The following is a 27,928-nucleotide window of genomic DNA, read 5'->3' as shown; positions in this document are numbered from 1 at the left end:
CACCAACAGTCTGCTTAGAGTTCCAAAACTAGTCCTTGCAAGATGAAAGACATATCAATGGGCTTATGAAATGACAAGGTATAAGAGCTATCCTCTACACTTGTCAGAGATACAGACGAGGAGAAGTAAGGATCACTGAACTGTGATGTTTTTGTTTATTGCTTTAACAGTCTCTGCAGTCTACCTGACTGCCACAGAATGAATCCCGTTTCCCCACACTGAAATTTCAAATGTGGAGTTTTGAGACTTCATTATGGAAGGTCGTTGGGTCATGGAAATGAATATAGCTGCCTAGTTCTTCATGCAAATGTGCTGTTGAAGAATAGGTTTGTCAAGCAGAAAATGGACTACGCTGGGTCACTGATAGGATAAGAAAAGAAACAACTAAATATATGATGCAGGAATAGGCGAGGAACTGGCAGGAAGAGGAGAAAATGCAACGAGGCAACAGGTAGAGCAAGAAGAAAAGAAAGAGGGTGGAATGGTTTGCTGTTCTTGACACAATCAGTTTTTATTTTAACGCTCATCAAATCCGGGCATGGGAAAAGCACGGGCAAACTGCTCTACTTGCTTACGCAGGTCCCCTATCCGTTTAACGGTTTCCTGGTCCTCAAGAAGAAAATTCTTGAAGTCTTGAAGTTTATCTAAAAAGAAAAAAAATATTATAAGGGATTCAAAGGAATACTGTAGATTATGGTCTCTTGTGGCCTAAAAAAGCTCCTAGCTCTATATTTTATACTAGGAAAGTGCAATTTGCAACTGTTTTTCATTTTTTTTATTTCTTTATTTGTGATTTTTGAGTTATTTAGCAGCTCTCCAGATCCTACCAACCATGCATTGATTTGAATAAGAGACTGGAATATGAATAGGAGAAAGCCTAGCTAGAAAAAGGAGTAATAAAAAGTAACAAAAACAATAAATATGTATCCCTAGAGAGCATTTGAACCCCATTTGAAAAAGTAAAAAAAAAAGGAAACATTTTTAAAAACTATAAAAAAGTAAAAAAAAAAAAAAAAATGAAGGCCACTTGAAAAGTTGCTTACAATTAGCCATTTTTTTTTAACAAAAACTAAAAGTTAAATTAAAGGTGAAACACCCCTTTAAGGCATGAAGCTTTAATATGGTCCTTATATTATACAATAGGGGTACAATTATTCACTGTATACAGTTGCATACAGTCTACTATGCAGCAGTCTTGGGGTATGGCATTCCAGATATTCAACAGGGTTGTAGGGCACACATTTTGTATTGCAGATATGAAAGTCGGCCAGATCTCGATCATGCGGGTTTAAAAATCCCGTTGGATCGTGGCCACATCTATGCAGTCCCCCGATCCAATCACCCGTATCGGATCCATTATGATCCAAACGTTGGGCCCTAGGGCCCATGAACGGATCAGCCCGAAATTGCCCACTTCAATGTGGGCATATCGAGGAGAGATCCGCTTGTTTGGTGACATCGCCAAATGAATGGATCTCTACGTCTATGGCCACCTTTATTTCTTGAGTGATCAGAAAATGCAGTTTGTGGGATTTTATAAAAGCCAGTGCCACAGGAGGCCTTAATGTATGCATTTTCATTTTGAAATCTGCTCTGTAGATCGTCCTTTTTCACAGGTGAAGAAAACTGCCACTTTGAAGGGCCAAAGCAGTCCCTGCAGATCAAAAGATTAATCTTCCACAGAAATAATTCAGGATAGGACCCAAACGTATTTGCACATTTTCAGGTAGTTTCCAAAGAAAAACAATGTAAGGCTAGGAATTACACCGGGACCCTGGATGGCTAATATTGGAAAAAAAAAAAAAGTACGAGCAACAGCGAGGATTTGCATAATATGGAACAATCAGAATCAAACAGTATCTGTACTAGCAATACACATTAAAATACACGTTCAACTGATGTTTGATGAGATTATTCAGAAACCTAAACTCACTTGTTTTGCGCTTAACATCCAGTCCAATGCGGATACCTTCATCAATGAAATCAACCACTTTTTCAAAGTCAGCTTCTTTGAAATTCCGAGATGTCAGCGCAGGGGCACCTGTGAGAGGCAAACCAGTTAGCTCCAACAGCATAACAACTCACCAGGATCTCTAAAAGGTGATGGCACCTACATACCCACATGCCAGTGTTTTCCCCATTCAGTGGGAAGCAATTTCTAGAGGTTTAATAACAGTCAGAGAGAGCGGTCACCGTTTCGAACGCCTTTGCCCCTTGAGTCTTGTAGACAGACATAATCTAAACAACTCATCTATTCCAGTTACTTGCACATCAACCTCTCTCTGCCTGGGCATTTACACATGAACCCTACTAACAAATGTTTATACACAGACATAAAAGTGTTCTGTGAGAACAGGATTTTCATTCTTGATTTTATAGGCTTATTTCACAAACACAAAGCCTGCTCTTATGCATATTTTATTCCCTTTAAACCGGTTGGATGGCATGAGCCAGCAAGCTCTGGGTTAAATGCTTTTGGTCAAAAAAAGTAAAAATTCAAACAACTATTGTGAAATGTAAACCAATGTTTAATTATGATTATATATTTTTATTAACATGGTATACATGAAACTACATTTTCTGTTTAAATAGCATTTCTCTTTAAATAGTATCAGATTTAGGTGCATGTATGGTATCCGTTATCCAGAAAGCTCTGAATTAAGGGAAAGCCATCTCTCATTTTATCCAAATAATACAAATGTTTAAAAAGGCTTTCCTTTTTCTCTGTAGTAATAAAACAGTACTTTGTACTTGATCCAAACTAAGATTTAATTAATCCTTATTGAAGGCAAAGCAAGCCTATTAGGTTTATTTAATGTTTAGCATTTTAAAATTTAAATTAGGTTTTAGCAGACTTAAGATATGAAGATGCAAATTACGGAAAGATCAGTTATCCAGAAAACCCCAGGCCCTAAGTATTCTGAAAAACGGATCCTATACCTGTAGTAGTTCAGTTAGTATAAGCCTGTAATGAAAAATGTTCCCCATAACTGCATGCAATATATGCCACATAGGTCACATACATATCAATGAGCAAATATTTAGCAGGTTAAGTCAGACAACATTCAGTTTAATGGATGTGTCCAAGGGTAGGAAATAGTCACTGTTCTTACCTAGTCGCAACCCTCCTGGAGTAAGTGCACTCTTGTCCCCCGGACACGTGTTCTTATTTGCCGTTATTGATACAAGCTCCAGCACCCTCTCTGCTCTGGCACCATCAATACCCTTGGGTCTCAGGTCTACTAGAACCAGGTGATTATCTGTGCCTCCTGGAGAAAGAAAGTAACTTACTGCTAGTGATAACTGCTGTTTGTTTCTATAACTAATCTGTTGCAGATTAATACAAACATCTAAGAAATGAGCAGACAGGTACTGTACAACCATAAAAGCAATTGATAATTTAGGACAGTGGAACAGTGTAGGAAATGATTGTACCTGCCAGGACTGAAGTATAACAGGGTTAATAATGCAGAAATACACAGCTGACAGTTGTCTTAATAAGAGACCAAATCACTGCATTATTAACCCTTAGGGTGTAATTCTCTATGATAATTAAGGCAGTTAGCAGTGTTGTTCTCTATAGCTTTTCATGAGGTGCCCAGCACCCAGTCAGGTATGAAACATAACTGTGTTGTGAAGGGTTATAATACCAGCATAATATAGTGGTTTAATGTCTCTCTTCCCACTGCAGTTAATGACAAGAGATGAGAAAATGTGGCATTAAAGTGCTGTGATACTGGCATGGATAAAGAAATGGTGATAAATGCATGGCTTGCGAAATGGTGAGCAACATCTCCAGCTATGTGTAGGCTCATTCTACCTTATTAGTCATAGTGGCAGAGCAGGCAATTACGTTCACTTTCCATTCTGAACTTCCTAGATATCACTGCACTCTCCCATTCCCATAGTTGTGTATTCTGTGCATGGGCAGCAGGTCCTCCACACCTGATTCTGGCACATGAACAAGATTTTGATCTTGCCTTAAGAACACTGTCCACAAAAATAGCAGCTCAAAACAAGTTAGCGCAGATGGGGGATTTAGGTATTAGCATTGGCCTAGCCAATGTTAAGTAATCCTGAAAACAATTGAAGAGACAATACCTTGAATGCAGCATACAGAGTGATCCCAAATTTATTACTTGGTGCTCCAGACACTTTACACACAATCAAAAGTTTCAGGACCATGTAACTTCCTCATTCATCACTGAGAAAGGGACATGCGGCCCCAAAATGTTTGATCATGAGTACAGAGTCTGGAGCACCATGTAATACTTTTGGGATCACCCCATTTGCTGCATTAAAGGTATTAATTCTTCAAATGTTCCAGCACAAAATGGCAGCTGTCTGTTTGCTGTGACTGTCAATTCCAAGACTGAAGGAAAAAAGATATAAATAATTTCTATAGTTTAAGTAAAGTTTATTTAGTTTGACCAACAGCATATAAAAGGTTTTAAAATTATTTCTTAGGATGACAGGTCCCCTTTAATAGGCTGCTGTAGCAATTTTTTGTTTGCATCTATTAGTGGGTTGTAGGTATGCCCATTTACTTCACTGCTCATGTCAAGTAGAGTCCTGCATCAGGTAGCGGTACTAGCAGGTAACCTGCGATGTGTGTAGGAACTGCAAATGAGGATATGGGTGCAGGTCGGTAGGTGGGGGTCTCATTTATAGCAAGTTTGACTCATTTAATCATCCCCTTTTTTGCCCCCGCCACTTCAGCTGACTTCATTTCCGGTTTAATGGAGGTCATCTGTCAGGTTGCAGGAGATGCAGGTCCAGGTTCAAAAATTGGACCCGCACAGGACTCTAATGGCAAAAGGGGCTAGATTCAAGGAGGAACCAAACTGTACATTAAATATGATCCATCCATTACTTCTCAACACAATGGAGAGTGCAGTGTTCCCTTAAAATAAGACTGTCTCTAGTCAAATGTCTTCCGAATCCTGCTTGTTTGGACATCTTATAGAGGGTTCTGCAACATGACAGATAAACAGAGACTTTCCATGTTGACATAACCCAAAGAGAAGTCTATTGCGGAGAAGTATTTTAGAAGCAGCCATTTCTGAACACTGGGCAAATCTGCACCTGAACAATAACCCCTAGCAACCAATCAGTGCTTTCCCATATTCAGACAACTGCATCTAAAATATTAAAGCACAATGATATGGGTCACTGCTCAAATGCAAACTTGCCCATTATTAATAAATTAGCTCCATGTAACTACTCAAAGACAATTCAGTTTATTATACTTCATGACTGATGCCCCTTAGAAAACTTTCGTACCTGACACCAGCGTGTAACCCTTGCTTAGCAGAGCAGCGGCCATGGATTTGGCGTTCTTTAGCACTTGTACTGCATATTCACGGAACATAGGAGAACTGGCCTGGAAACAAAATGCAAATGCTGGTCAATAGCAGTTGTAAATATCTGCACTTCTTACCGTCTCAGCAGAGAGCACACTGCACATCAAATAAATAACCAAGTGTGCTAAAACCAAAATACCCTTCCATCTGTAGTTTATACACAATGCATGCCCCTTAATCTGTGTTGAATGCGCTGATCTTGTTAGGTGACCATATGGTGGCCAGGCAGGATGCAGTGGCTCTGAAAATAAGGGAATTTATCAGGTGTGTGAAAACACAATACAAAGTAAACAGAATTTTCCAGAACATTTGTGCATCTTGTTCTTTATTTGGGAGAGAAGGGGAAATTAAAATGCAGCAGGGGCAAACAGTAAGGGTAATACTGTCCTGTCATACTCTGCACCTCTGGTCCATTATTTACAAACCTTTTCATTCTTATTAAGAGAATATTATATTATGGAAACAGACAACTGAATCTTAACCCGGTGTGTATGAGCTCTTTCCAGATTTTACACAGGAAAGGACCGTTTCTGCTATACCGGTATGTTTTTACTTCCCACAACCATAAAAATCTGATAAACTATTTGATTTCCTACTGGAGTCATCCTGAATGTTGCCGTCAACCAGCAGGTGTTTAACAAATAAAGATGGTAATCCATTTAACAGCGATAAAGGCTACAGAAGCACAACTCTGGCTACAATGTGAATCACCCCATGGGGTTATTGTGCGCAGGAGGACTTATATTACAAAATCAATGTCAATTAATATGCTTCTTTGTCAAGTACGATAAACTTGGGTACTCCCTGCACTCTGTATGTGCCGTATTTATAATTTACTGCCTGCTGGGACTACATCACGGAGTCTGAACAGCAGGGATAAACAATGTCACTGACAACATAATGCACTCAAACACTATTCTGAAATGCTGACAGTTTTACCTATAGAAAATCATATGCAGAGACAAAGCATGGAAAATGCACTGGGAGATTGTCTCATACATACAAACAATGAGAAGCAAAGAATATTTTCCACCGGGATTTAAATTATAGTTCTTGAGTGACTACTGGACCAGTGGACAAGAGGATTAAATCTATACACTCTACTAGAGGGACTGAATCTCAACTGAGAGACTAACCCAAGCCTACAGTTTGCCATTTATCAAGTGTTTAGGGCAATAGAGGGGGCTTTGCTGCCTGCCCTCCAATAGGAAATAAAAAAACACTTGAAATCGCCTCCTTTTTACCGACTTTCCTCCAGGTAGCTTAGGTATACAGACAGAAAAATATAAGAAAAAAACTCTCATAAGAGATTAAAGTGAATGCCGAATCCAAAAATTTTTTTTTTTACTATTTCTAAGCAACTTTGCAGTATACATTTATTACAAAATTTCTACGGCTTTTTTTGTAGATAATGTGCTGGTCGACTAAATCTGGTCCTGTACCCGACCCTAACATGGCCAGCAGTACCCGCACCCGACATGAACCCTTCATTTATATACCCATGTCCGCCGCTTCATAGAAGGGGCAGGGCACAGCTGGGTCAAGCATATAAAAGAGCATGGATAGAAGCCGCAGTGGGGCAGTAAAAGGTTGTGGGCGGGGTGTACATAGGCCACACCCAGAAGCCAGTGTGCGCAAGTTGGCTCCAAACCCGCCTGCCAGGCAGGCTTAGGGTTGGCCTGCACATCACTATTGTATATGTATTGCTATTGAAAGCAGAGTTTGTCTCTTTCTATTCTCTGCCCTGATGGCTCAAACTGTTGATACAATGTAAGACAAGGAAACTGATTAACAGACCTGTCTTTGCTGGGGAAATAAGTAATGTAACAAGCAGGGGTTAACCAAATGCTGCTTTCAATAACAATTGTTTTTACAAATAACCTTAAAAGCACTTAACATTTTTAACAAATATATACTGGAAAGTTGCTTAGAATTGTTTTTCTTTTATTAGGGAGATTTTTATTGTGGGGTTGACTTGACCTTTAAATTAGGAGACGCCACACTGATTAATATGCAAAGCTTTTCAATGCATTATGCTACAAAACTGTTCATTGCAAGCAATTTGTTTCTTAGATCAAACCAACTGATAATTGGCTGGTATTGATCCCCTATGCTATTGACAAAACCCATGCTGCTGTTTTTTAGGACTGGGAAAGAAGCTGTGGTAGAAATCTTGGATTCCAAAAAAAAGTATAGGTTGGTAACGTATCCCAATGAGCACATTCCTTTGGGGAAAAAAAAAAAAAAAAAGTCATGCAAAAAATAAATAAATAATACTAGTGTTACCTGTTTCAAAGCCACAGCAACAGCTGCAATTGCATGATTGTGAGGCCCCCCTTGGATTGAGGGAAAGACTGAAAAGTTGATTTTGTCTTCCAAGTTATAAGGTATTTCTTTTCCAGTTTTCTTGTCCACAGATTTTACACCTTTTCGGAAGAATATTAACCCAGATCTAAAAGAAGAACAGAACAGGAGGTTACGTACGTGCCCATTAACAGAAAATGAGAAAAAGGAGATAGGAGCAAAAGAAAAGTGTTGCAAAAACCTGTGAATATTTGAAAGTGGGCTGCACAAATAAGGTTGAAACAAAACTAAAAAAAAATTACAATTTTGAATACCTTTTGTGTTGATAAAGGGATTTTATTACATTGTCCCATGCTAAAACAAAACAGCTGCTGAAGCTCAAGGGCTGTGGTAAATGTCTCTTTGTGACACACAGTCAATATACAGTATATTGCTTGTCCAGAATTTAATTTATGTTACAGTGATGTTGACCGTTTAAGTTTATGTTCCCTATAAATTAGAATTTTAAAATGGGAACAGAAATATTTTTTTCTAACTATATACAGTCTAGTTTATTTCATATTAGAATAGCTTTGCATTTGAAAGCAATGTTATAAATTCTAATAAAAATACACTGGGGAGAACAGGATAAACTGGAGAAAATATTGAGATGCCCCACTACGTGCGAGTTGCCTTGTAGGGTATATTGTGAACAAATCTGACAGAAATGTATACTGGCTCTCTGCAAAAACAACCTAAAGTGCTGTTTAGTACAACTCAGATCATACGAAAAAAACAAAAAACAAATAGGTAAATGCAGGTAGCTCTCAAGGTACGAAGCTCTTCTATTTTGCAGTACACTGCAGAAAAGCTCATTTCTTCCGTCTGTAGAAATTTACATTTTCTGACAGCCTTCTGTGCCAGAGGAGAGGTAAATGAAGCGCAGCAGTAGACCTGCAATGCCCTGCTGCTCAGATTCACACAGTTTCCCACTTCGCTCCAGGGTGTGAAGTCGACGGCAGCATAAAAGGTGCAAAAAAAAAAAAAAAAAAGAAAGAAGCCAGGGATCATGAAAACCAGGGGAGGCGAGGGCACAGGGAAAAGGGTGCCGAAGATGGTTTGTTAATTGGTTTGATTGGGAGGTGCTCAGTAAAGAGCAGCAATGCTGGCTGTATTCTCACTGTGATGTGAAGAGATCACAAATACAAGACCGTGTAATTCCTGGTATGAGCTCAGAATTGCTACTAATCTACTGCTGCTACCACTGCACAAACATGTAAAAACCACGCAGTGTCTTATTGCAGAAAAAAAAAAAATCATCATCAGCACGAATACCTCCTGGAAAGCATACCGATGTGCTGCAGGACACAGAGCAACCTATGGTCCAAACAACCGAAATTTAAAGGAATTATAATCCGTTGCTTTAAAGGGGATATAAAGTCATCCTACAAAGTTAAGGGATTCTATTAGATAATGCAGTTTCAAATATACAGTATATCAGACTGGCAATCTGTGGGGCTGCTCTAAGATGCCATAGACAGTCATTATCCAATGAGCAGGTGGAAGGGCTATATTTAGGCCTCTGTGCTCCTGAAATGTCAGGGCCTTTTTTGAATGCCATTCCAGACCTGGATGGGATGCACCGAATCCAGGATTCGGTTCGGGATTCTGCCTTTTCCAACAGGATTCGGCCGAATCCTTCTGCCCGGCTGAACCTGAATTTGCTTATGCAAATTAGGGACAGGAGAGAAAGCACATGCATGTCACAAAACAAGAAAGTAAAAAATGTTTTCCCTTCTCAGCCTTAATTTGCATATGCAAAATAGGATTCATATTCGGTTCGGTATTCAGCAAGCATAAACACTGCCTAAGCAGATGCCATGTATACTCCTTTATGATTGGCTCTGGCATTGCTAAGATTGCGATTTCTTGAGCAACGTGCTATGGGTTGTCAGATGGTGGGTAAAAAACGTCAAGGGGAAATGTAGAACAAGGGTAAGGATAATGGATATACAGAAAAAAAAAAAACACTGATTTGAGACCACAAGTCTAAAAAAAAAAAAAAATTACCTTGCACCTCGCAAAGTCTTGTGTGTTGTGGAGGTGACAATATCAGCATGTTGAAATGGAGATGGGATCACACCAGCTGCTACAAGTCCACTGATATGAGCCATATCAGCAAGAAGGTAGGCTTTCACTTCATCACAGACCTAAAACATCATAAGAGATCTTTGGTTGTTTTACAGCAAAGATAAGCTATCAGAGACAATATAATAGCACCCCATACCCACCCCCTTTTACTAATGGTGGTCCTATGCTTTTAAATATGGGCGTTGGTTTGGGCAATCTCTCTCTCTTAAAAGCCCTTATGGGCGGGGGAGGATTTAGCTTTCAGACTGAAACCAATGTTCAACACACAGTGAATACAGGTAATGCTATTATGCAGAGAACCAAGTCTTTTTATACTATGACCTGAGATAAATAAGTTAGGGACCGCCATATGGGGTTTACCTTGACGTGGTATGGTGGCTTTTCAACTTTATGATCATAACTTTGTAACTAAAAACCCCTGTTTTGTAAACACATGCACTTGCATTTATACTGAATTGCTTATGAGACAGGGGCCCAGGGAAGTGCATTGTAAATAGCACTTCCCTTATACTTAAACATACTTTGATTTAGCCTTAAGAGTGCTTCCACAACCCCTAGATTTTGTACAATATAAAAAGTGCCACTGTTGTGTAACACACCCCATCCCTCCTATGTTAAGGCCAATGGAACATGATAACTGCTCTCAAACAGCATTTTCTGCCAGAAAAATACCCAAATGTGATTTTGAAGCCTGGCATTTAGTTAAATGGAATCCATCATCTTCGACCTTCTTGGAATCCATCATCTGCATCCATTTATGAGAGTTACTGTAAATGCGTGTACCTTATAGATTAAACAGGTTTATATAAGAGATACCTTTCTCATCTTGGCATAGTCAATTAGCCGTGCATAGGCACTAGTTCCAGCAATGATAAGCTTTGGTCGGAAGAGGCGCGCAGTCATCTCCAGCTGGTCATAATTGATTAACCCTGTTGCTGGCTTAAAAACATAAAAGGGCACACATTAGTCCTTAGTTAACTTAAAGGGGAACAGCACACAAACATAACTTAAGCTTTTTGAAAAGTAAACATACCGTAATTTGGAGCAACTTTGCAATTTAAATCAATTAAAAAATATGCAGACTTTTCATGATTTTTAATGGTTTGGAACAGTTCCCTAAGCCTTGCTTCCTGTTGATCTGTCTGACTACTTTGCTGAGATTGCTGACTACTGTTTCTTTGTATCAGCAGAAATCTATCCTCAGCCTCTATCCTCACAATTCCCTGCTCACACGCTTTCAATAAGGAACAGAAGATCACAGTGCAATGCATTGTGGGTTATGTAGTTCCTGCATGCTGTCCGTAAGCTGTGAAGTTACAATTTGTAACATCAGTGTTTAGTCCCTCCTTCCCTGCCAGAATTTCAAATGATGCAGAAATCGAATAACTGTTAAACAGATGGATTTCAGAATAGAAAATGACATTTAATCATTCTTTTGAAGAAACAGGAAACTGTGATGGGTATATTAGGGGTTTCTGTGTTATATGGGCCTCTTTATCAAATTTTGGTTTGAAAGCTGGAGTTCCCCTTTAACTATGGACCATCCTTATAAAACAGGATTATTACCATGTTAAGAGAGCTGTCAATTTAGCTACAGCAACACATCTCCAGAAGTGCAGGAAAGCCAAGAGACTCATGTACAGGACAGTATGGTATGTCAGCTACAGTCATGTAATGCTATTGCATAAAGAACTCCAATTGTACATGGAGTGAAAGTATTCACTATTACTTGGAGTAAAAAATCAATAGCCCTTATACTTCCTATGCGCTCTACCAATATATTATGATGCTAGTAAAGATAACAGGCACACATATGTAGAGTTAGGACATGGAAAGCAGAGGATGGAATAGCAGGATCCACCATAAAATAATGGACATAGTATGACAAGAGAGAACAAGAATTAATAGAAGTCCGTAAAGTGCTTGGTGTTTTACTTGACCATATCAGTGCTGAGGATGAGAAAAACAAGGAGAGGATAAGAGTGTCCAAGCAAACAAATGCAGGGCAGGCAAGGCCACACTAATTCCAAAGCATATGATGCGAGCAGAAGGCTACTTATAAATGGAGGTCCTTAGGTCAACTTATTTATATTATGTTCATTAAAGACCTTGAAGCTGGTGTTGAAAGTAGTGTCTGTGCTTGCTGACAGAACAAAAGGATGCACTGTAATAATCTCAGAGTTTGAATTTTCTACTCCACAGAGGGATTTAGACAAAATGGGGGTAAATGGCAGATGTTTAACAAGGTCAAGCATTGACTGATATGATAATCGTGCACCTTGTATGCTACCTGGAACTAGGTTAGGTGAATCCATAATGGGAAAGGATTGGGGAGGTATTGGAGAGAACAGGATCTGCTGCAGAGCTCAAGGTCGCCAATAAATTTCACAATATAAAACTCAGTCTTTTCAAAACACAGTACTTATGTGCCTTAATCTAACTTGGTCAAAATGCTGTACCATGTCTGTGGATTCCACGGCAGCTAATTCATATCCATGCACGTATTTATTTTTTACTTTTTGTCTGCGGTGTTTCAGTTTTAACAAAAATAATATTGTTTTCTATTTAGTGATTATGGGATGCACCGAATCCAGGATTCGGTTCGGGATTCGGGCTTTTTCTGCAGGATTCGGCCGAATCCTTCTGCCCAGCCGAACTGAATCCAAATCCTAATTTGCATATGCAAATTAGGGGTGGGGAGGGAAATTGCATGACTTTTTGTCAGAAAACAAGGAAGTAGAAAAATGTTTTCCCCTTCCCACCCCTAATTTGCATATGGTTCGGATTCGGTTCTTGGCCGAATCTTTCGTGAAAGATTCGGGGGTTCGACCGAATCCAAAAAAGTGGATTCGGTGCATCCCTAATTATGATCACTGGGGGGTGCCTAGCATTTGACACCCGCAGCGATATAACTTTGCTTTTCCTTTAACAGATTCAGCAGCTCTGCAGTTTGGCATTTCAGCTGGTTGCTAGGGTCTCTTTTATCCTAGCATAGAGCTGCTGTGCCAAAGTCGAAAGCCAGGAACCCTGCACCAAATGAGACAGAACCCTCTAAACAGCTTTGCTTATCTTCAGAGTTTCAGAAGCGTGGGGCTCCCTCTCCAGGGTTGAGGGCTTTAGTTCTCCTTTAAAGCACGTTTTATGTTTTGGATAAGCAATGGAAAATATCAGAAATATATGCTTCAGAAAATATACTCCCCTGCAAAACTAAGCAAAGAGCTTTCTCCAGCACAAACAAACGATTATGAATTGTAAATGTACAGTATTTGCCAGAGAGTCTGGGCTGTAATAAAGCAAACTGAAGCCAAGCCAAGAATGTAACCAGTGAAAAATGCATGAACAGATCATTCCTATTCAATGCATGTAAAGGCAAAATGCTATTGTGCAAACTTGCTAATGCTTTATACTATCCAAACTTGTATTGCTGTATTCTCATAACAGGAAGCAGAGCCTTTTGGTTGTCCAAATAAAGTCCTGCATGATTCAATATATAATAAAACACAGCTTTTAAAACTATGCTTCAAATCTGGATCTCCCAAAGAATAAAAAAAAAGGCATTTAGCATCAGAATAATTCATTATGATATATTTCTATTTCTATATCAGCTGCAAAAAGTCTTACTGATCAGAAATGTTTTCACTATACACTCCAGCAATAAACCCACTCTGAAAAGCTCCAGCATAGAAAATAGAGTTATGGCTCACAACAGCTTTGTACTAACTGCCATATACTGTAGATGGATCAAACTTTGTTTTGTCATCACACAGTACATAACCGTACAAATGCCTCAGCATTCAACAGCAACAGATTTTGAGATTTAGATATAGGTATGGACCCCTTATCTGGAATCCCATTAATAATTTAAAAAAAAATTTTTTTCTCTGTAATTAAACAGTACCTTGTACCTGATAATAACCAAGCTGCATGAATACATATTGGTGGCAAAAAAAATCATATTGGGTTTACTGAATGTTTAAATGGTTTTTAGCAGACTTAAAGGGGAACTATTGCGAAAATGAAAATTTAATTTAAGCTTCATCATAATGAAATGGCAAGTTTTCTAAATATAATCAATTATAAATTCAGAACAGTTTCTGAAATATTCATATTACGGTACTCTTCACTATCCCCCTCTCAGCAACTGTTTCTCCTCATTTTCTCTTCATGCAGGAGTTGGGAGTCTGATTTTCAGTTAGATCCGATATATCTTTTAGGGGGGCTCCTTTTGCCTTGAAGATGTATTAGAGCTCACCTCTTAAAATCACCAGACATCATGTCTCTCTACATGCAGGATTTGTGCAAAAAGCAGTTATTTTTTTAGATTTTGTTTGTACTGGAATCAGTTATTTGAGTGAGTTTTAATTCATCTGCTACTGCTAGGAAAGAAAGCCTCCCTAAAAGATATATTGGATCGAACAGTCAATGAAAATCTGAATCCCAAGTCCTGCATGAAGAGAAACAGATGCCGAGAGGGGGGATAGTGAACATAAACTTGATTATTTCAGAAACGATAAAGAATTTTTAATTCATTATATTTGGAAAGTTTATTATTTCAGTATAAGCTTATCTTACATTTCAATTTTGCAATAGTTCCCCTATAAGGTATGGAGATCAAAATTACGAAAGCTTTCAAGTATCCAGGAAAACATAAGGTTCCAAGCATTCTGTTCAGCATCAGGGCACTATTAATACAACAAAAATTATCTTAGATAATAATTAGATATAGAATTATATAATTTATAATTACATATGCATATTTGCAGATGCTATCTGACTACAGGTATAGGATACATTATAAGGAAACCTGCTATCCAGAAAACCAAATTACAGGAAGGCCATCTCCCATAGACTCCATTTTAGGCAAACAATTGACATTTTTAAAAATAATTTCCTTTTACTCTGTAATAAAAAAATAGTACATTGTACTGGATGCCAAGTAAGATATTAATCCTTATTGGAGGCAAAACAATCCTTTTGGGTTTTATTGTTTAAATGCCTTTTTTAGTAGGGATGTAATGAATCCAGTATTCGGTTAGGGATTCGGCCTTTTTCAGCAGGATTCGGATTCAGCCCGGCTGAATGAATCCGAATAATAATTTGCATATGCAAATTAGGAGTGGGAGGGAAATCGTGTGACTTTTTGTCTCAAAACAAGTAAATTTTTCCCCCTTTCGCGCCTAATTTGCATATGCAAATTAGGATTCGGTTCGTTATTTGGCCAAATCTTTTGCGTAGGATTTGGGGGTTCGGCCGAATCCAAAATAGTGGATTCGGTGCATCCCTGCTTTTTAGTAGACTTAAAACTATGGAAAGACGCCTTATCTAGAAAACCCCAGGTCCCAAGCATTCTGAAATCAAAGATCCTATAACTTTATATCCCTATATCCCATTAAATCTCTTTCTGTACACAAAATAGCCCCTTATAATAATCTGCCTCGCTCATTTCATCTGGGATTTCACTGAATGTAATTCCTGCCTTAGACTGCCCCCCTCATCCAAAAAACAACAAAAAAAAAAACATAAATGGGACAATTAATTTATACTTACATTTAACTTATAAGGCATTGATTCAAAGTATATAGACGTAGCAGAAATGCGTTTCACATCAGACATGTACCCATGAGTCAGACTGGGGAGAGCAAGAAAGAAAATAAAAATTGCAGATCATAAGCCACAACCTACAGTAGGAAATGATCCTATAAGGGAATCTGGAACAAGGTAAAGCTGAGCACACTCCCTCCTTTCTCCAGGTGGCCTGGTGCACAATGCAAGAGGGTACGGCAACCCCCAAAGGACAATTGTACAGAAATACACTGGCACTCAAGGCAATTGAAGTGCAGGGTTACTCCTTGCTATTTATTTTGTGCGAACGAAATAAATAGCAAGGGGTAACCCTGCACTTATTAGACTTGTAGCAGATAATGAACACACACAAAAATCACTGCTAACCAACACCTGAGAAAAAATATGTTTCTAATATTCTGTAATCTACATTGCAAGCTCTCTGGGCAAAGGGTATTTTAGTTATTTGTTATGAAGTTTGTGCACCTCTGTTTCAATAATCCCAACAGATACACAAGACAAATAATGAGTTGTTTCTGTTAAGTAGGTACTTACTGTCCACCATCAGGAAGGTCTAGGCCCATGATGCGATCGTGTGGCTGTAAGACAGCTGTGTATGCTGCAAAGTTGGCTGGGGAGCCTGAATATGGCTGTACATTAACTCCCCATTTTTCTGGGTCCAAGTCAAAGGCATCCAAAGCTCGCTGTTGGCAAAGTAACTCAATTTGATCCACAACCTCTGCACCACCATAGTACCTAAAATAAACGGATAGTGATTCCACTGCAGTTTTACAACACTATGCTTCATATGTACTTTGATTTGTGCCCACACCATTCTAAATTAACTCTGTTAATGTTACCTCAGTCCAAAGACACCGCAGCTGAACATGCCCATTAGGCAGTTATGTAACCATTTTGTTCCTACACGACTGCTGACATACAGTATACATCAGCCGTGCCAAGTATCTTACCTCTTCCCTGGGTAGCCCTCAGAATACTTGTTGTTGAGGCAGGAACCAAGGGCTTCCAAAGCTGCCCGGCTACAGAAATTCTACCAGAAAAATAATACGGCTGCATCATTAAATGAAGGTATACACCATGCACTATAGACAGATTTAATGTGATGAGGGAACTACAATAGTTAGAGACTCTTCAATTGAACTTCAATTCACAAGCAAAAGTCTATGTTAACCTAGACTGACTTGCTGCCTATTTTATGATGTTCTTGCAACTAAACAATAGGTATAAACCCGCCATTGAGGATAACATCAGAATTTTACAGCAAGCAACACCAAAGAAATGTTTTGTTTATGAAAAGATAAACAATAAACCACAAGTTTACTTATTATGAAATATGTTGTTATAGCATTTATATCTATATACATAAAACATGTCAATTGTTTGACAGGTTGCTTTTTTAATTTGCCATAGTATATGTGAATAGATCCTCCTGTATTAAACATGCCAATTCATCAAAGGTGTGGCACTTCAACACATCCATGGTAAATTGGAGGCATGGTTCCCTAGGTCTTGGAACATTCAGCCCCACCTAATAACAGTTATTCTGGTTGGTGGAAGTACACATACCTCTGAGGCAATCAACTCCAGCCCTCGGCACTGCCTGTCCTTCTCCTTTTGTACAAGGTCCCACATCTCAGGATCACCCTCTGCCATACTTTCTTGCCCAGTCCATACTTCGTTTCCAGCCTGTGTCCAAGCTTGGCTGTGTTGACTTCGAACATGGCAACACCTCCGCAGGGGCTGATAAAGAACAGATTGCACAAGTCAGAGAATGGGGCATTAAACAGTCAATAGGGCAAGACCAACCCAACAGCAAACAGTCTGCACGATCTTATTACAGAGCTAATATAAGAATTCTGGGCAATAAACAACTATAAAGAAAATATGTTAATTCTAATATTTAACTAATAGATTGTTTACCCTTTTTCCTTTGTTTATCATGCTTTTATTTAATTATGTATGCTATTATGCAATAATAATCCTGTACCAAAAACACACCTCAGCTGGCACCTATTTTTGGTGAGTTGCCAATTATTAGTACTTTTTAATTAAAGTTCTTTACTGCTTTCCTCTCATTGCAACTTTATATTTAAAGGGGTAAATTTTAAATTAACCAAGTGCGACATTCTGAGAATTTCTTTTTTGTGGTTTGTGAATTATTATTATAGCTTTTTGTTTTGCAACTCTTCAGTTTAGAAAGTCAGCAGTTAACTGGTTGCTAAGGTTGAGTTTTCCTGAGCAACAAGGCAATGGTTTAAGTAAGAGACCAGACTAAAAACAGGAGAGGCCTGAACAGAAAGATAAGCATTAAAAAGTACCAATAACAACTGTAGCCTCAACAGTTGTACAATTTTTGTTTTCCTTCCAGGGTCAGTGACCACAATTTGGAAGCTGGATAGAGGCAGAAAGAGGGAATAATTAAAAATCAAAAATTAATACATATTGATGATCAATTAAATTTGTTAATAACAGGACATTTGGGGGCAGATTTACAAAGCTCGAGTGAATAATTCGAATGAAAAAATATTCAAATTTTTGACCATCGGGTTTTTTAACCCTCGAAATTCGACCCTTGATAAATCCGCCCCATACTAAACTTATAGTGAGTGTTGGTACCATAACTGGCTGCTAGGTAAGGTAAATTGTCATAAAAAATTAACAACTGCAGATTGTTTCGGAATACCCTTTTAATTGGTTTTCTACATTCCTAATTTTTGCTACATATTATACATTAATGCATATTGTAGATTTCACTGCTGTTCAAATGTTATGTTCAATTTGTACTTCTGCTGCAATTTCGATACTTCCTGCAAACTTTAGGTTTGTAAAAAGCACCTGGGAAGTACATCAGTTTTCATATGCTACAATCATAGGGCTTTTAGTAAATGCGGGCAAACAAAGTTAATTTACTGTCAAAAATGTGTAATGCCACTGTACTATGCTTCCTAGTTCCTACTGAGATATATATATTTTATTCTACAGAAATGACCATGTATTACTAGAAGGTTTGAATACAGAAAAACACACAAGAAACCATTCATTACCAAAATGAAAAACATGTTTAACAGCAGTTTGTTGGATTCTGAAATCTCACAGATGCACCATATAGATATTAACCATATCTTTTAACCAGACACAGAATCAAAGTTCACTAACCTTTGTGACTTTATCTTAGTCAGCTCAAATAAGATATAACTGTAATTTTAGCCTTTGCTTATTTGTACTTTTCTAGCTTAAAGGAAAACTATACCCCCAAAATGAATACTTGAGCAACAGATAGTTATATCAAATAAGATATATCAAATTAAGTAGCATATTATTAGAGATCACCTGACCAGAAATACTGCAGCTCTAACTGTAACAGGAAAAAGCGTGGAAGCAAAAGACAGAGCTCTTAACTCTGTTAATTGGCTCATGTGACATAACATGTATAGTTTGTGTGCACCGTGAGTCCTACGATCTCAGGGGGCTGCCTTTACTACTAAAAAAGTATTACAGGTATGGGACCTGTTATCCATAATGCTCGGGACCTGGGGTTTTCCGGATAACGGATCTTTCCGTAATTTGGGGCTTCATGCCTTATGTCTACTAGAAATTCATTTAAACATTAAATAAACCCAATAAGCTGGTTTTGCTTCCAAAAATGATTAATTATATCTTAGTTGGGATCAAGTACAAGCTACTGTTTAATTATTACAGAGAAAAAGGAAATAATTTTTAAAAATTTGGATTATTTGGATAAAATGGAGTCTATGGGAGACAGCCATTCCGTAATTCAGAGCTTTCTGGATATTGGGTTTCCGGATAAGAGATCCCATACCAGTATTATGAAAATGGTTTATTTACATGAAGCAGTATTTTACATATAAGTGGTTTTATGCAATATATTTTTAGAGACCTACATTGTTTGAGGAGTATAGTTTTCCTTTAAAGGAGAACTAAACCGTAAAAATTAATATGAATAAAAACTCCATGTTTTATATACACCAGCCTAAAGTTTCAGCTTGTCAATAGCAGCAATGATCCAGGACTTCAAACTTGTCACAGGGGGTCACCATCTTGGAATGTGTCTGTGACACTCACATGCTCAGTGGGCTCTGAGCAGCTGTTGAGAAGCTAAGCTTAGGGTTTGTCGCAAATTATCACGCAGAAAATAAGGTTGGTCTGTAATATAAGTTGATGCTACAAGGCGGATTATTAAATTCTGATGCTAGTTGCACTGGTTTCTGTGCTGCCATGTAGTAATTACGTGTCTTAATTACTAATCAGCTTTATATTGTGACATTTATATTCTGTGTACTTTATATTGTGAGTGGGTCCCTAAGCTCAGTGTGCCCAAGTGACAGCAGCACAGAGCATGGTGAGTGAAGCAGCAGAAAAAAAGATGGGGAGCTACTGGGGCATCTTTGGATACACAGACCTTCCCTGTTAAAGGGCTGTGGTTGCCTTATGTTCCGGGTGCGCATGTAAATTAGAAAAAGCAAATTTCTAAGGAAATATGCAGTTTTCTTTTTACTCTATTGCGCATGTGGACTGGCCTGGAGCTGCACAGAATAATGAAGAGGCAGAAGATTGTGATGTGGTGCTCCTGCAGTAGAACCATAGGATAGGGCAAGTTTCAGTGAACGGGGGCACCGGAAAGGGGTATCAGGTAAGTAGTTACCATATATTCACTGGGGGTTGCCAAACATTTTGCACCACCAGTGATATAGGTTTTCCAGCACAGATACTGCCTGTGGGCATCACTCAGGTACAAAGATTCTAAGGATCATGAATTAAAGGCAAAATTAAAAATATATACCCTGGTTTTGTTTTTAATAACTTCTATTTTCAGGTTTTATTGTTGACAATTTGGTTGCTGTTTTAATTACAGGTTCAGGATTTTATTATCTGGAAACCCATTATCCAGAAGGTGCTGAACTACAGGGATGTCATTATCCATAGAATCCATTATAAGCAAATAAGTCACACTTTTTTAATGATTTATTTTTTCTCTGTACTTAATGATAAATAAGCTGCATAAATCCATGTTGGTGGCAAAACAATTCTGTGTAATTTTTTTTAGGTCCAGTTGCACAACTCTCCAGGAATAATTACGTTGTGCCTGCATAAATAACGGCAGATATCACAAGGCATATTCTGCTCATTGCACACTAGTAAACATATTCAGTTAAACATTTAACGGATCGTAATTTATAGACAACGTGAATATACTTTAGTAAACAGATACCAAAGTTTACCGAGAAGCTTTAAGTTAGGATGCATCTAAAAGCTTATGGAACATTAACAAATAGGCAAAATAACTGCTATTAGAGTCTAGATTCACCTCTCTAGTTCTGCAAACCCTGAAGGTTCTATAGTTCTGGAATCCCAGACTGATCCCTACTGCTGGTGTTGCGGCTGGAGGATCTAAAGATATGCTGAAACCTGTCCTCCCAGTTGCATCAGCCTCACAGTAGCAATAGCTGCAGCATACACAACTAATCACTGCACATCACACATGCTTTCCCCATGTATCTTGTGTCCCTGGAAACAAGTGTGATGTGATGCTTCAGATGTTAGCTTACATATGTGAAGTCTACTTGCATGACGTTATGAACTACAAATCACAGCATCCTCAATCACATGAAGATCTCTAACTTATATCTTCCATATTAGTGATTTCTTCCTCACCCACACAGAGCACTAATTACCAACAATCTTCCACTAGGGGCAGATCCAATGAGAATTCTAATGAAATGTAAGGGCCTTATGTGTAGGAAAACACCCTAAAATTCCTTGCATGCAACTGCTGGGAGATGAAGCAAAGTAAAGTCAGGATGAATAGCCAGGAACTGTAAGGACAAGAGGGACTACAAAAAGATCCTGATCAGGGCTGCAGTTTTTCAGCAAGAAATCACTAGGGGGAGAACCTAAACAAATAATGCAGAATGTATATTCACATTTCGATACGTAGAGGCCCGGTTGGGCCAGGTGAGAGTGAGAGTGTGTGAGAGAGTGAGAAAGAAAGGGGTAAGGTTTCAGAAGGGGACATTTTTTCTTGTCTGTGACCCCCCCCAATGTTCCCTAAGCTCATAAAAAATTAAAGTTATATTAAAAGTACCACCACAGTGTCAGCCTATCAGCCACCGCTGAATTAATCAAAGCAAGCAAATATTTGTTGCACTGTTTAACAGCTGGCAGAGCAGGTTCAGGCCGACCAATGGCCCCCCAAAGGTGAGTTACGGGCCCTATTCGCCTCCAGTTTAGCTGATCCCAATCACATTAGTGTTGCTTGTTTACACCCTGTTCTCTGCCCTTCGATGCCATCAGAGAAGGGTTGGGCAGGTTATATAAAACTGCAGAGCAGACCAGGCTAAGGCTGGCTTACGGTTGGGAGTGAGTCAAAAATATCTTTGCAACCCCACTCATCACTAATTTTCACCCCATTTGTCACTACAACTAGCCATATAAACTAGGTTTCATTCATATACACACACACAGTAAAAAAGATGCATTCTCCCTTAATTTGACACCCTGTCAACCCAGGAGGGCAACATCCATGATATGGGAACTGCTGCTTTAATTGTCGGACTATAAAAAAAAAGACAAAAAAAAAAAAGACAAAACCAATTTAGTATTCATTTGCTTTATTTAATTAATGTTGAGTAAGCTGATTGAGCCACATAGAGGGAATGTGATTTGTCACGTCTCAGTGTAGGCACAGCCCTGGGGGTTTCAAAGGCAGCCTGAAGTATCCCCCATAGAGCAAGCACTGGCGGATTAATCAGTCCATCAGTCATTTTAACAGATGCACGGACGCTCAAGCAGGGATATCAGTAGCAGTGGTGCTTAGGGCTCAAGATAAGGGGAATGCCCTGTGGGACTTGCTACATCTACAACTGTATGTAATTGTTAGACACAACGAACACCCTCTCAGATTAATGTGTGTTATCAATCGCAACACGCTGCTGCCCTTCAGGGAGCAAAGCAATTTGTGTAAAGTTGGGCTACTGTTTTGCATATTTATCTAACGGCAAAGTTAAATTCATATCGGGAGTTTGAGCTTGGGCAAACTCCCAGCAACATGCTCTGTGCTGATTACATGAATAGGTGGCACAGGCTAGAAACTGCCTATGAGAATAAGTAAAAAGCAAAATGTTTTCTGTTTGATCCCCCCCCCCCAGCCCAGTAGCTATCTCCCTGTATATCAGCAGCAGTAATATTTCTCCAGCTTCTTTGATGGGTATTTATTGACAGAACTGTTCCATGGAGAGAAAGAAAAGCAAAGTTTACAGTCAACAAATCCTCTCACTTGATCCGTAACAGGGTTCAAGTCCAAAGAACAATAGCAAAGCTTCTCCGGTTATGGCTTCAGCTCAGCCGGTTGGTGCAATATCAGTTTCTCTATCCTCCCACCTCCCAACGAGACACCGCAAATTTACAATCAAGGTCCAGTGCTTCAAGATAATAGGAAAAACACATGCAATCCAGTTACTCTGCGGCTACCCAGCTGTGGCTGCTGCAAAATGACATTTATGCAAGGGATGTGCAGACACATCCACAGCTGCAAGGTAGAAAGGCTACAAAATTGGGCTATAAAGCCAGCGGAGCGTGGCATGTCTCTGAAGAGATAATAATAGGCCTATTTCTAACTGCTTCCTTTCACACATAATGCTCCACTCATTCAGGTGGGGATGCCAGTCATGATGATTATGAACATTTATGTGCCAGCAGAGTCCTGTCGGATTTGAAACTTGCAGCCCCCCAGCAGTCTGTACAGCACACATCCCAGCATGCTTAGCAATGAATTTGTGGTTCAGAGCTGTATGTAAACTGAAGCCTAGTCTCACTACTTGCATAATGATCTGGTTAGGGTCAGCGTCACATTGAGTAAGTACCTTCTAGTCAAAACACAAGGCAGGAATAGGGGTAGCAGACAAGATCCTGTTAACTTATCAATGTCAGAAACCACCACAGGCTGCAACATGTAACCCCCCCCCCCACAAAAATTTGATCAGTTAACAATATATTTGAAATATTTTTTAAACTGCCACTCTGGTTGTTCAAAGGTTAACAGTAAGGCTGCAGCATTCCCTTAATCACTTAAAAATCCTTCTCCTCCTCTAACTCACTCTGTCCCCTCCCTCATGAATTTGCTTTGGCTGTTGACTGAGGAGCATGCTCAGTTCTTCTTAGCTTACTAAACACACCCTCCAGTCTAACAGCCAATGAAGAGATAGCTTTGGTGGTTCCCATAGAAACTCTAGCTGTCTGATCCAAGCGAAGCTTGATTGCTTGGTGATATTTCTTGATATACAGTTGATACAGACATGAATTAGGCCCTATTACATTGTTACACTTAGGGGATGTGTAACTTCCAAACACTTTTTTCAGTTTCAGATTTCACCAGAAATAAAGTCTAAAATGTAAAGTTCCTCCTTCTGTTAGTGTTTCAGTCTGGCAGTAATCCAGATGCAGAACTGTTACAATTTGTTACATTAGTTGATACATTTGTCAGTAGCATCTGTGGAATATTAGTAACTAATGTATCAATTCTAACAGCTGAGCATTGGTTGGCCTGAACCTGCTCTGCCAGCTGTTAAACAGTGCATCAAATATTTGCTTGCTTTGATTAATTCAGCGGTGGCTGATTGGCTGATACTGTGGTGGTACTTTTAATATAACTTTAATTTTTTATGAGCTCAGGGAACATCTGGGGGGGTCACAGACAGGAAAAAATGTCCCCTTCTGAAACGTTACCCCTTTCTCTCTCACACACTCTCCCACTCTCACCTGGCCCAACCGGGCCTCTGCGTATCGAAATGTGAATATACATTCTGCACTATTTGTTTAGGTTCTCCCCCTAGTGATTTCATGCTGGAAAACTGCAGCCCTGACCAGGATCTTTTTGTAGTCCCTCTTGTCCTTACAGTTCCTGGCTATTCATCCTGACTTTACTTTGCTTCATCTCCCAGCAGTTGCATGCAAGGAATTTTAGGTTGTTTCCCTACACACAAGGCCCTTACTTTTCATTAGAATTCTCATTGGATCTGCCCCTAGTGGAAGATTGTTGGTAATTAGTGCTCTGTGTGGGTGAGAAAGAAATCACTAATATGGAAAATATATGTTAGAGATCTTCATGTGATTGAGGATGCTGTGATTTGTAGTTCATAACGTCATGCAAGTAGACTTCACATATGTAAGCTAACATCTGAAGCATCACATCACACTTGTTTCCAGGGACACAAGATACATGGGGAAAGCATGTGTGATGTGCAGTGATTAGTTGTGTATGCTGCAGCTATTGCTACTGTGAGGCTGATGCAACTGGGAGGACAGGTTTCAGCATATCTTTAGATCCTCCAGCCGCAACACCAGCAGTAGGGATCAGTCTGGGATTCCAGAACTATAAGGATCATGAATTAATGGCAAAATTAAAAATATATACCCTGGTTTTGTTTAATATCTTCTATTTTCAGGTTTTATTGTTGACAATTTGGTTGCTGTTTTAATTACAGGTTCGGGATTTTATTATCTGGAAACCCATTATCCAGAAGGTGCTGAACTACAGGGATGTCATTGTCCATAGAATCCATTATAAGCAAATAATTCATACTTTTTTAATGATTTTTTTGTTTTCTGTACTTAATGATAATTAAGCTGCATAAATCCATGTTGGTGGCAAAACAATTCTGTGTAATTTTTTTTTTTTAGGTCCAGTTGCACAACTCTCCAGGAATAATTACGTTGTGCGTGCATAAATAGCGGCAGATATCACAAGGCATATTCTGCTCATTGCACACTAGTAAACATATTCAGTTAAACATTTAACGGATCATGATTTATAGACAACATGTATATACTTTAGTAAACAAATACCAAAGTTTACCGAGAAGCTTTAAGTTAGGATGCATCTAAAAGTTTATGGAACATTAACAGATAGGCAAAAGAACTGCTATTAGAGTCTAGATTCACCTCTCTAGAGTTAAGTATGACTTTATTACTAAATAAATATTGCTGAAATATTAAAGTATAAGGATATGATCTTTTGCAACAAATGAAACTTTTACAGCTGCATGATCGCTGTTATTTTAAGGGCCCCTCTTTGCCACCTGACCTGGCACTAAATTGACTTTGTTAGTAACATGATTGCATGACTGTACAGACAGCAACTGCTGACATGCAACTAGTTGCACTAAACCACAAAGACGGTTTCCTTTGAGGATGTATTTTTCATGATACTGTAGGAGAACAGTTGCCAGTGCAAGCAAGTTAGTTGCCAGCGCAAGCAATAGTTAGATGACCAATAGATAAAGGGGCAGTAAACAAGCTGGAATGTTCCATACAGCACATACTTGCATGACATATAATTAATTGAGAATGCTATATGGCTTAATAAGAGCCAGTTAAAGGGGTGGTTCACATTTCAGTTCACTTTTAGTATGTTATAGAATTATAAGCAACTTTTCCATTGGTATTCATTATTTATTTATTTATTTTTATAGTTTTTGAATGATTTGTCTTTTTCTTCTTGCTCCTTTCAGTTTTCAAATGGAGGTCACTGACCCCATCTAAAAACAAATGCTCTGTAAGGCTACAAATGTATAGTTATTGCTACTTTGTATTGCTCATATTTCTATTCAGGCCTCTCCTATTCCCGTGTCTCATTTAAATCAATGCATAGCTGCTAGGGTAATTTGGACCCTAGCAACCAGAAGGCTGAAACTGCAAACTGGAGAGCTGCTGAATACAATTCTAAATAACTCAAAACCCACAAATAGTAAAAAGTGAAAACCAATAGCAAATTGTCTCAGAATAACACACTCTCTACATCATACTAAAAGTCAACTCAAAGATGAACAACCGCTTTATAACAGAAAAAGCAGGACTGGCACAGCCCTTACTGCCAAGCATCGATCTACTTAGGATTCTGAGTAAGCTCCTGTTAAGCTTTACCAATGAAAGAATAAATGTAATTTCTAAGCAAATGCCACGTCAGTACTTAGCCTTTACCGCTAGGCTCAACACAGAGGATCAACACATGCTAAAACTAGGCAGAGTACAAAAACCACACGCTATTACTTAACTTTCATCTTTGCCAAGAGCCTTTCAGGGGTGTAGTTATTGCCCTCAATACTTTTGTCACAAGTCACTCCCAGAATCCACGTCTCATATCCATGGACATCTGTCCAGTAATATCCCTTAACCTCTGTTTGCAATGTCCACTTAAAATGTCATGCTTCTCAAACTTCTAAAAAGAAAAAAGTGTATTTGTCAGCCCATAGGCTGCCCAGTATATCTGCTGTAGTTATGCCCTGGGAAGGCACCTTTTACAGAATTACCGCTGGAAGATTGATGGCTATACAGCTCGGATACATAGGCTTTTTGCCCTGCACCAATCAATGACTCTTTTTTTAGTATTTGAGGGATGTCTGGGAGGCAAGTGGGCAGACATATACTACTGATTGCTCAGCTGCCTATGACTACGTGTGTTAACACACGAAACGCGTTAGGAGGAAAAATGTTGGGGAAATAAAGTTGCTTTTTAATTCACCGCTGGTCTCACTTTGTGAAAGTGCACGCAAGGGTTTTGAAGTGATTGTCGGCCAGGCCTCCCTAAGCAAAGGGTTCGGGGTGTCGCACCCGAGCCAGAGTCGCGGAGCGTTGAGTAAACTGATTTGAATGCCTATGAGAGTAACAATCTAAGCGACTTGTCTGGGACATTTGCATCTGGACCCACCCAGTTATAGGGTGAGCGCTCATAAGAAGGATTTTTGGGTTTTACCTCATTGTATTAAGGTTATTGACAGAGGGGTTAGAGCACATCCTAAAAAGTCTGTTTACAAATATATACAATTGCTCAGAGTGGCTTGGAAATATAATGACCCAGGAGAGGCCATTAAACCTGCCACAGTAAAATGATGCAAGCTGCATCTGGTACTCTTATGTGCACATCACGTGACAGGTGCAAAGCTGAGTCTGCACTGATGATACCACTACAGTTAAAACACAGCATTTAGAGTTCAGCTGCATTTGGAGTTTAGATGCATCTGTGTTTCAAGCAACTCGTGCTATAATAGGGACCACAAACTTGCTGCTCACCAGTTAAAAGTCTCAGCAGCTCGAGAGAGGATGCTGGGAGCTTTAGGGATACAGAAAGAACGTCTAAAGATCTGGGTAAGTTATTGGCCAAAAAAGGGTTCTATTTAAAAAAGTAGTCCTTAGATTCCCACCAAGCAAAAGCATCTTGGGTGATTTATACACCCACATGACAGTTCAGGTTTCCCCCTAACCTGTGCAGCTCTGACAATCAGCAGGACAACACTGTTCTAGCAGCCTGAGTTCTATGCCACGTACCTGTGCCAAGCGCCGTATAGAAAACGTAAGCATGTCTGCTATTCCCCGAGCTGGCACTGCAACCCCACTCCGGCCTCTTGCCCCGTATGGATCAGTGAACACGTGTGATCATGCGCACTTACACTTGGCACGCTACCTCTAGGAGGCAGCACTAGGAGACGCGTTTGTATGGCATCACGCAGGCATGTCGGGAATTGTAGTTTTTATGA

At 39.1% G+C, this 27,928-nt stretch overlaps 1 protein-coding gene across 1 annotated transcript; it reads right to left on the bottom strand.

The window, feature by feature from the left end:
* Nucleotides 1-27,848, bottom strand: shmt2.L (serine hydroxymethyltransferase 2 (mitochondrial) L homeolog; the record flags this gene model as incomplete). The annotated part of the gene is given in 12 exon segments (NM_001093900.1): nt 1-644; nt 1,934-2,041; nt 3,114-3,269; nt 5,284-5,383; nt 7,650-7,815; nt 9,717-9,856; nt 10,614-10,736; nt 15,345-15,426; nt 15,915-16,115; nt 16,331-16,410; nt 16,947-17,120; nt 27,720-27,848. Coding segments are annotated over 12 exon segments (1,491 nt in total). The 5' UTR covers nt 27,753-27,848.
* Nucleotides 27,849-27,928: the final 80 nt, after the last annotated feature.

Source organism: Xenopus laevis, chromosome 2L (assembly GCF_017654675.1).
Source record: "Xenopus laevis strain J_2021 chromosome 2L, Xenopus_laevis_v10.1, whole genome shotgun sequence".
Taxonomy (NCBI): Eukaryota; Metazoa; Chordata; class Amphibia; order Anura; family Pipidae; genus Xenopus; species Xenopus laevis.
This window is presented reverse-complemented; position numbering and strand designations above follow the sequence as displayed.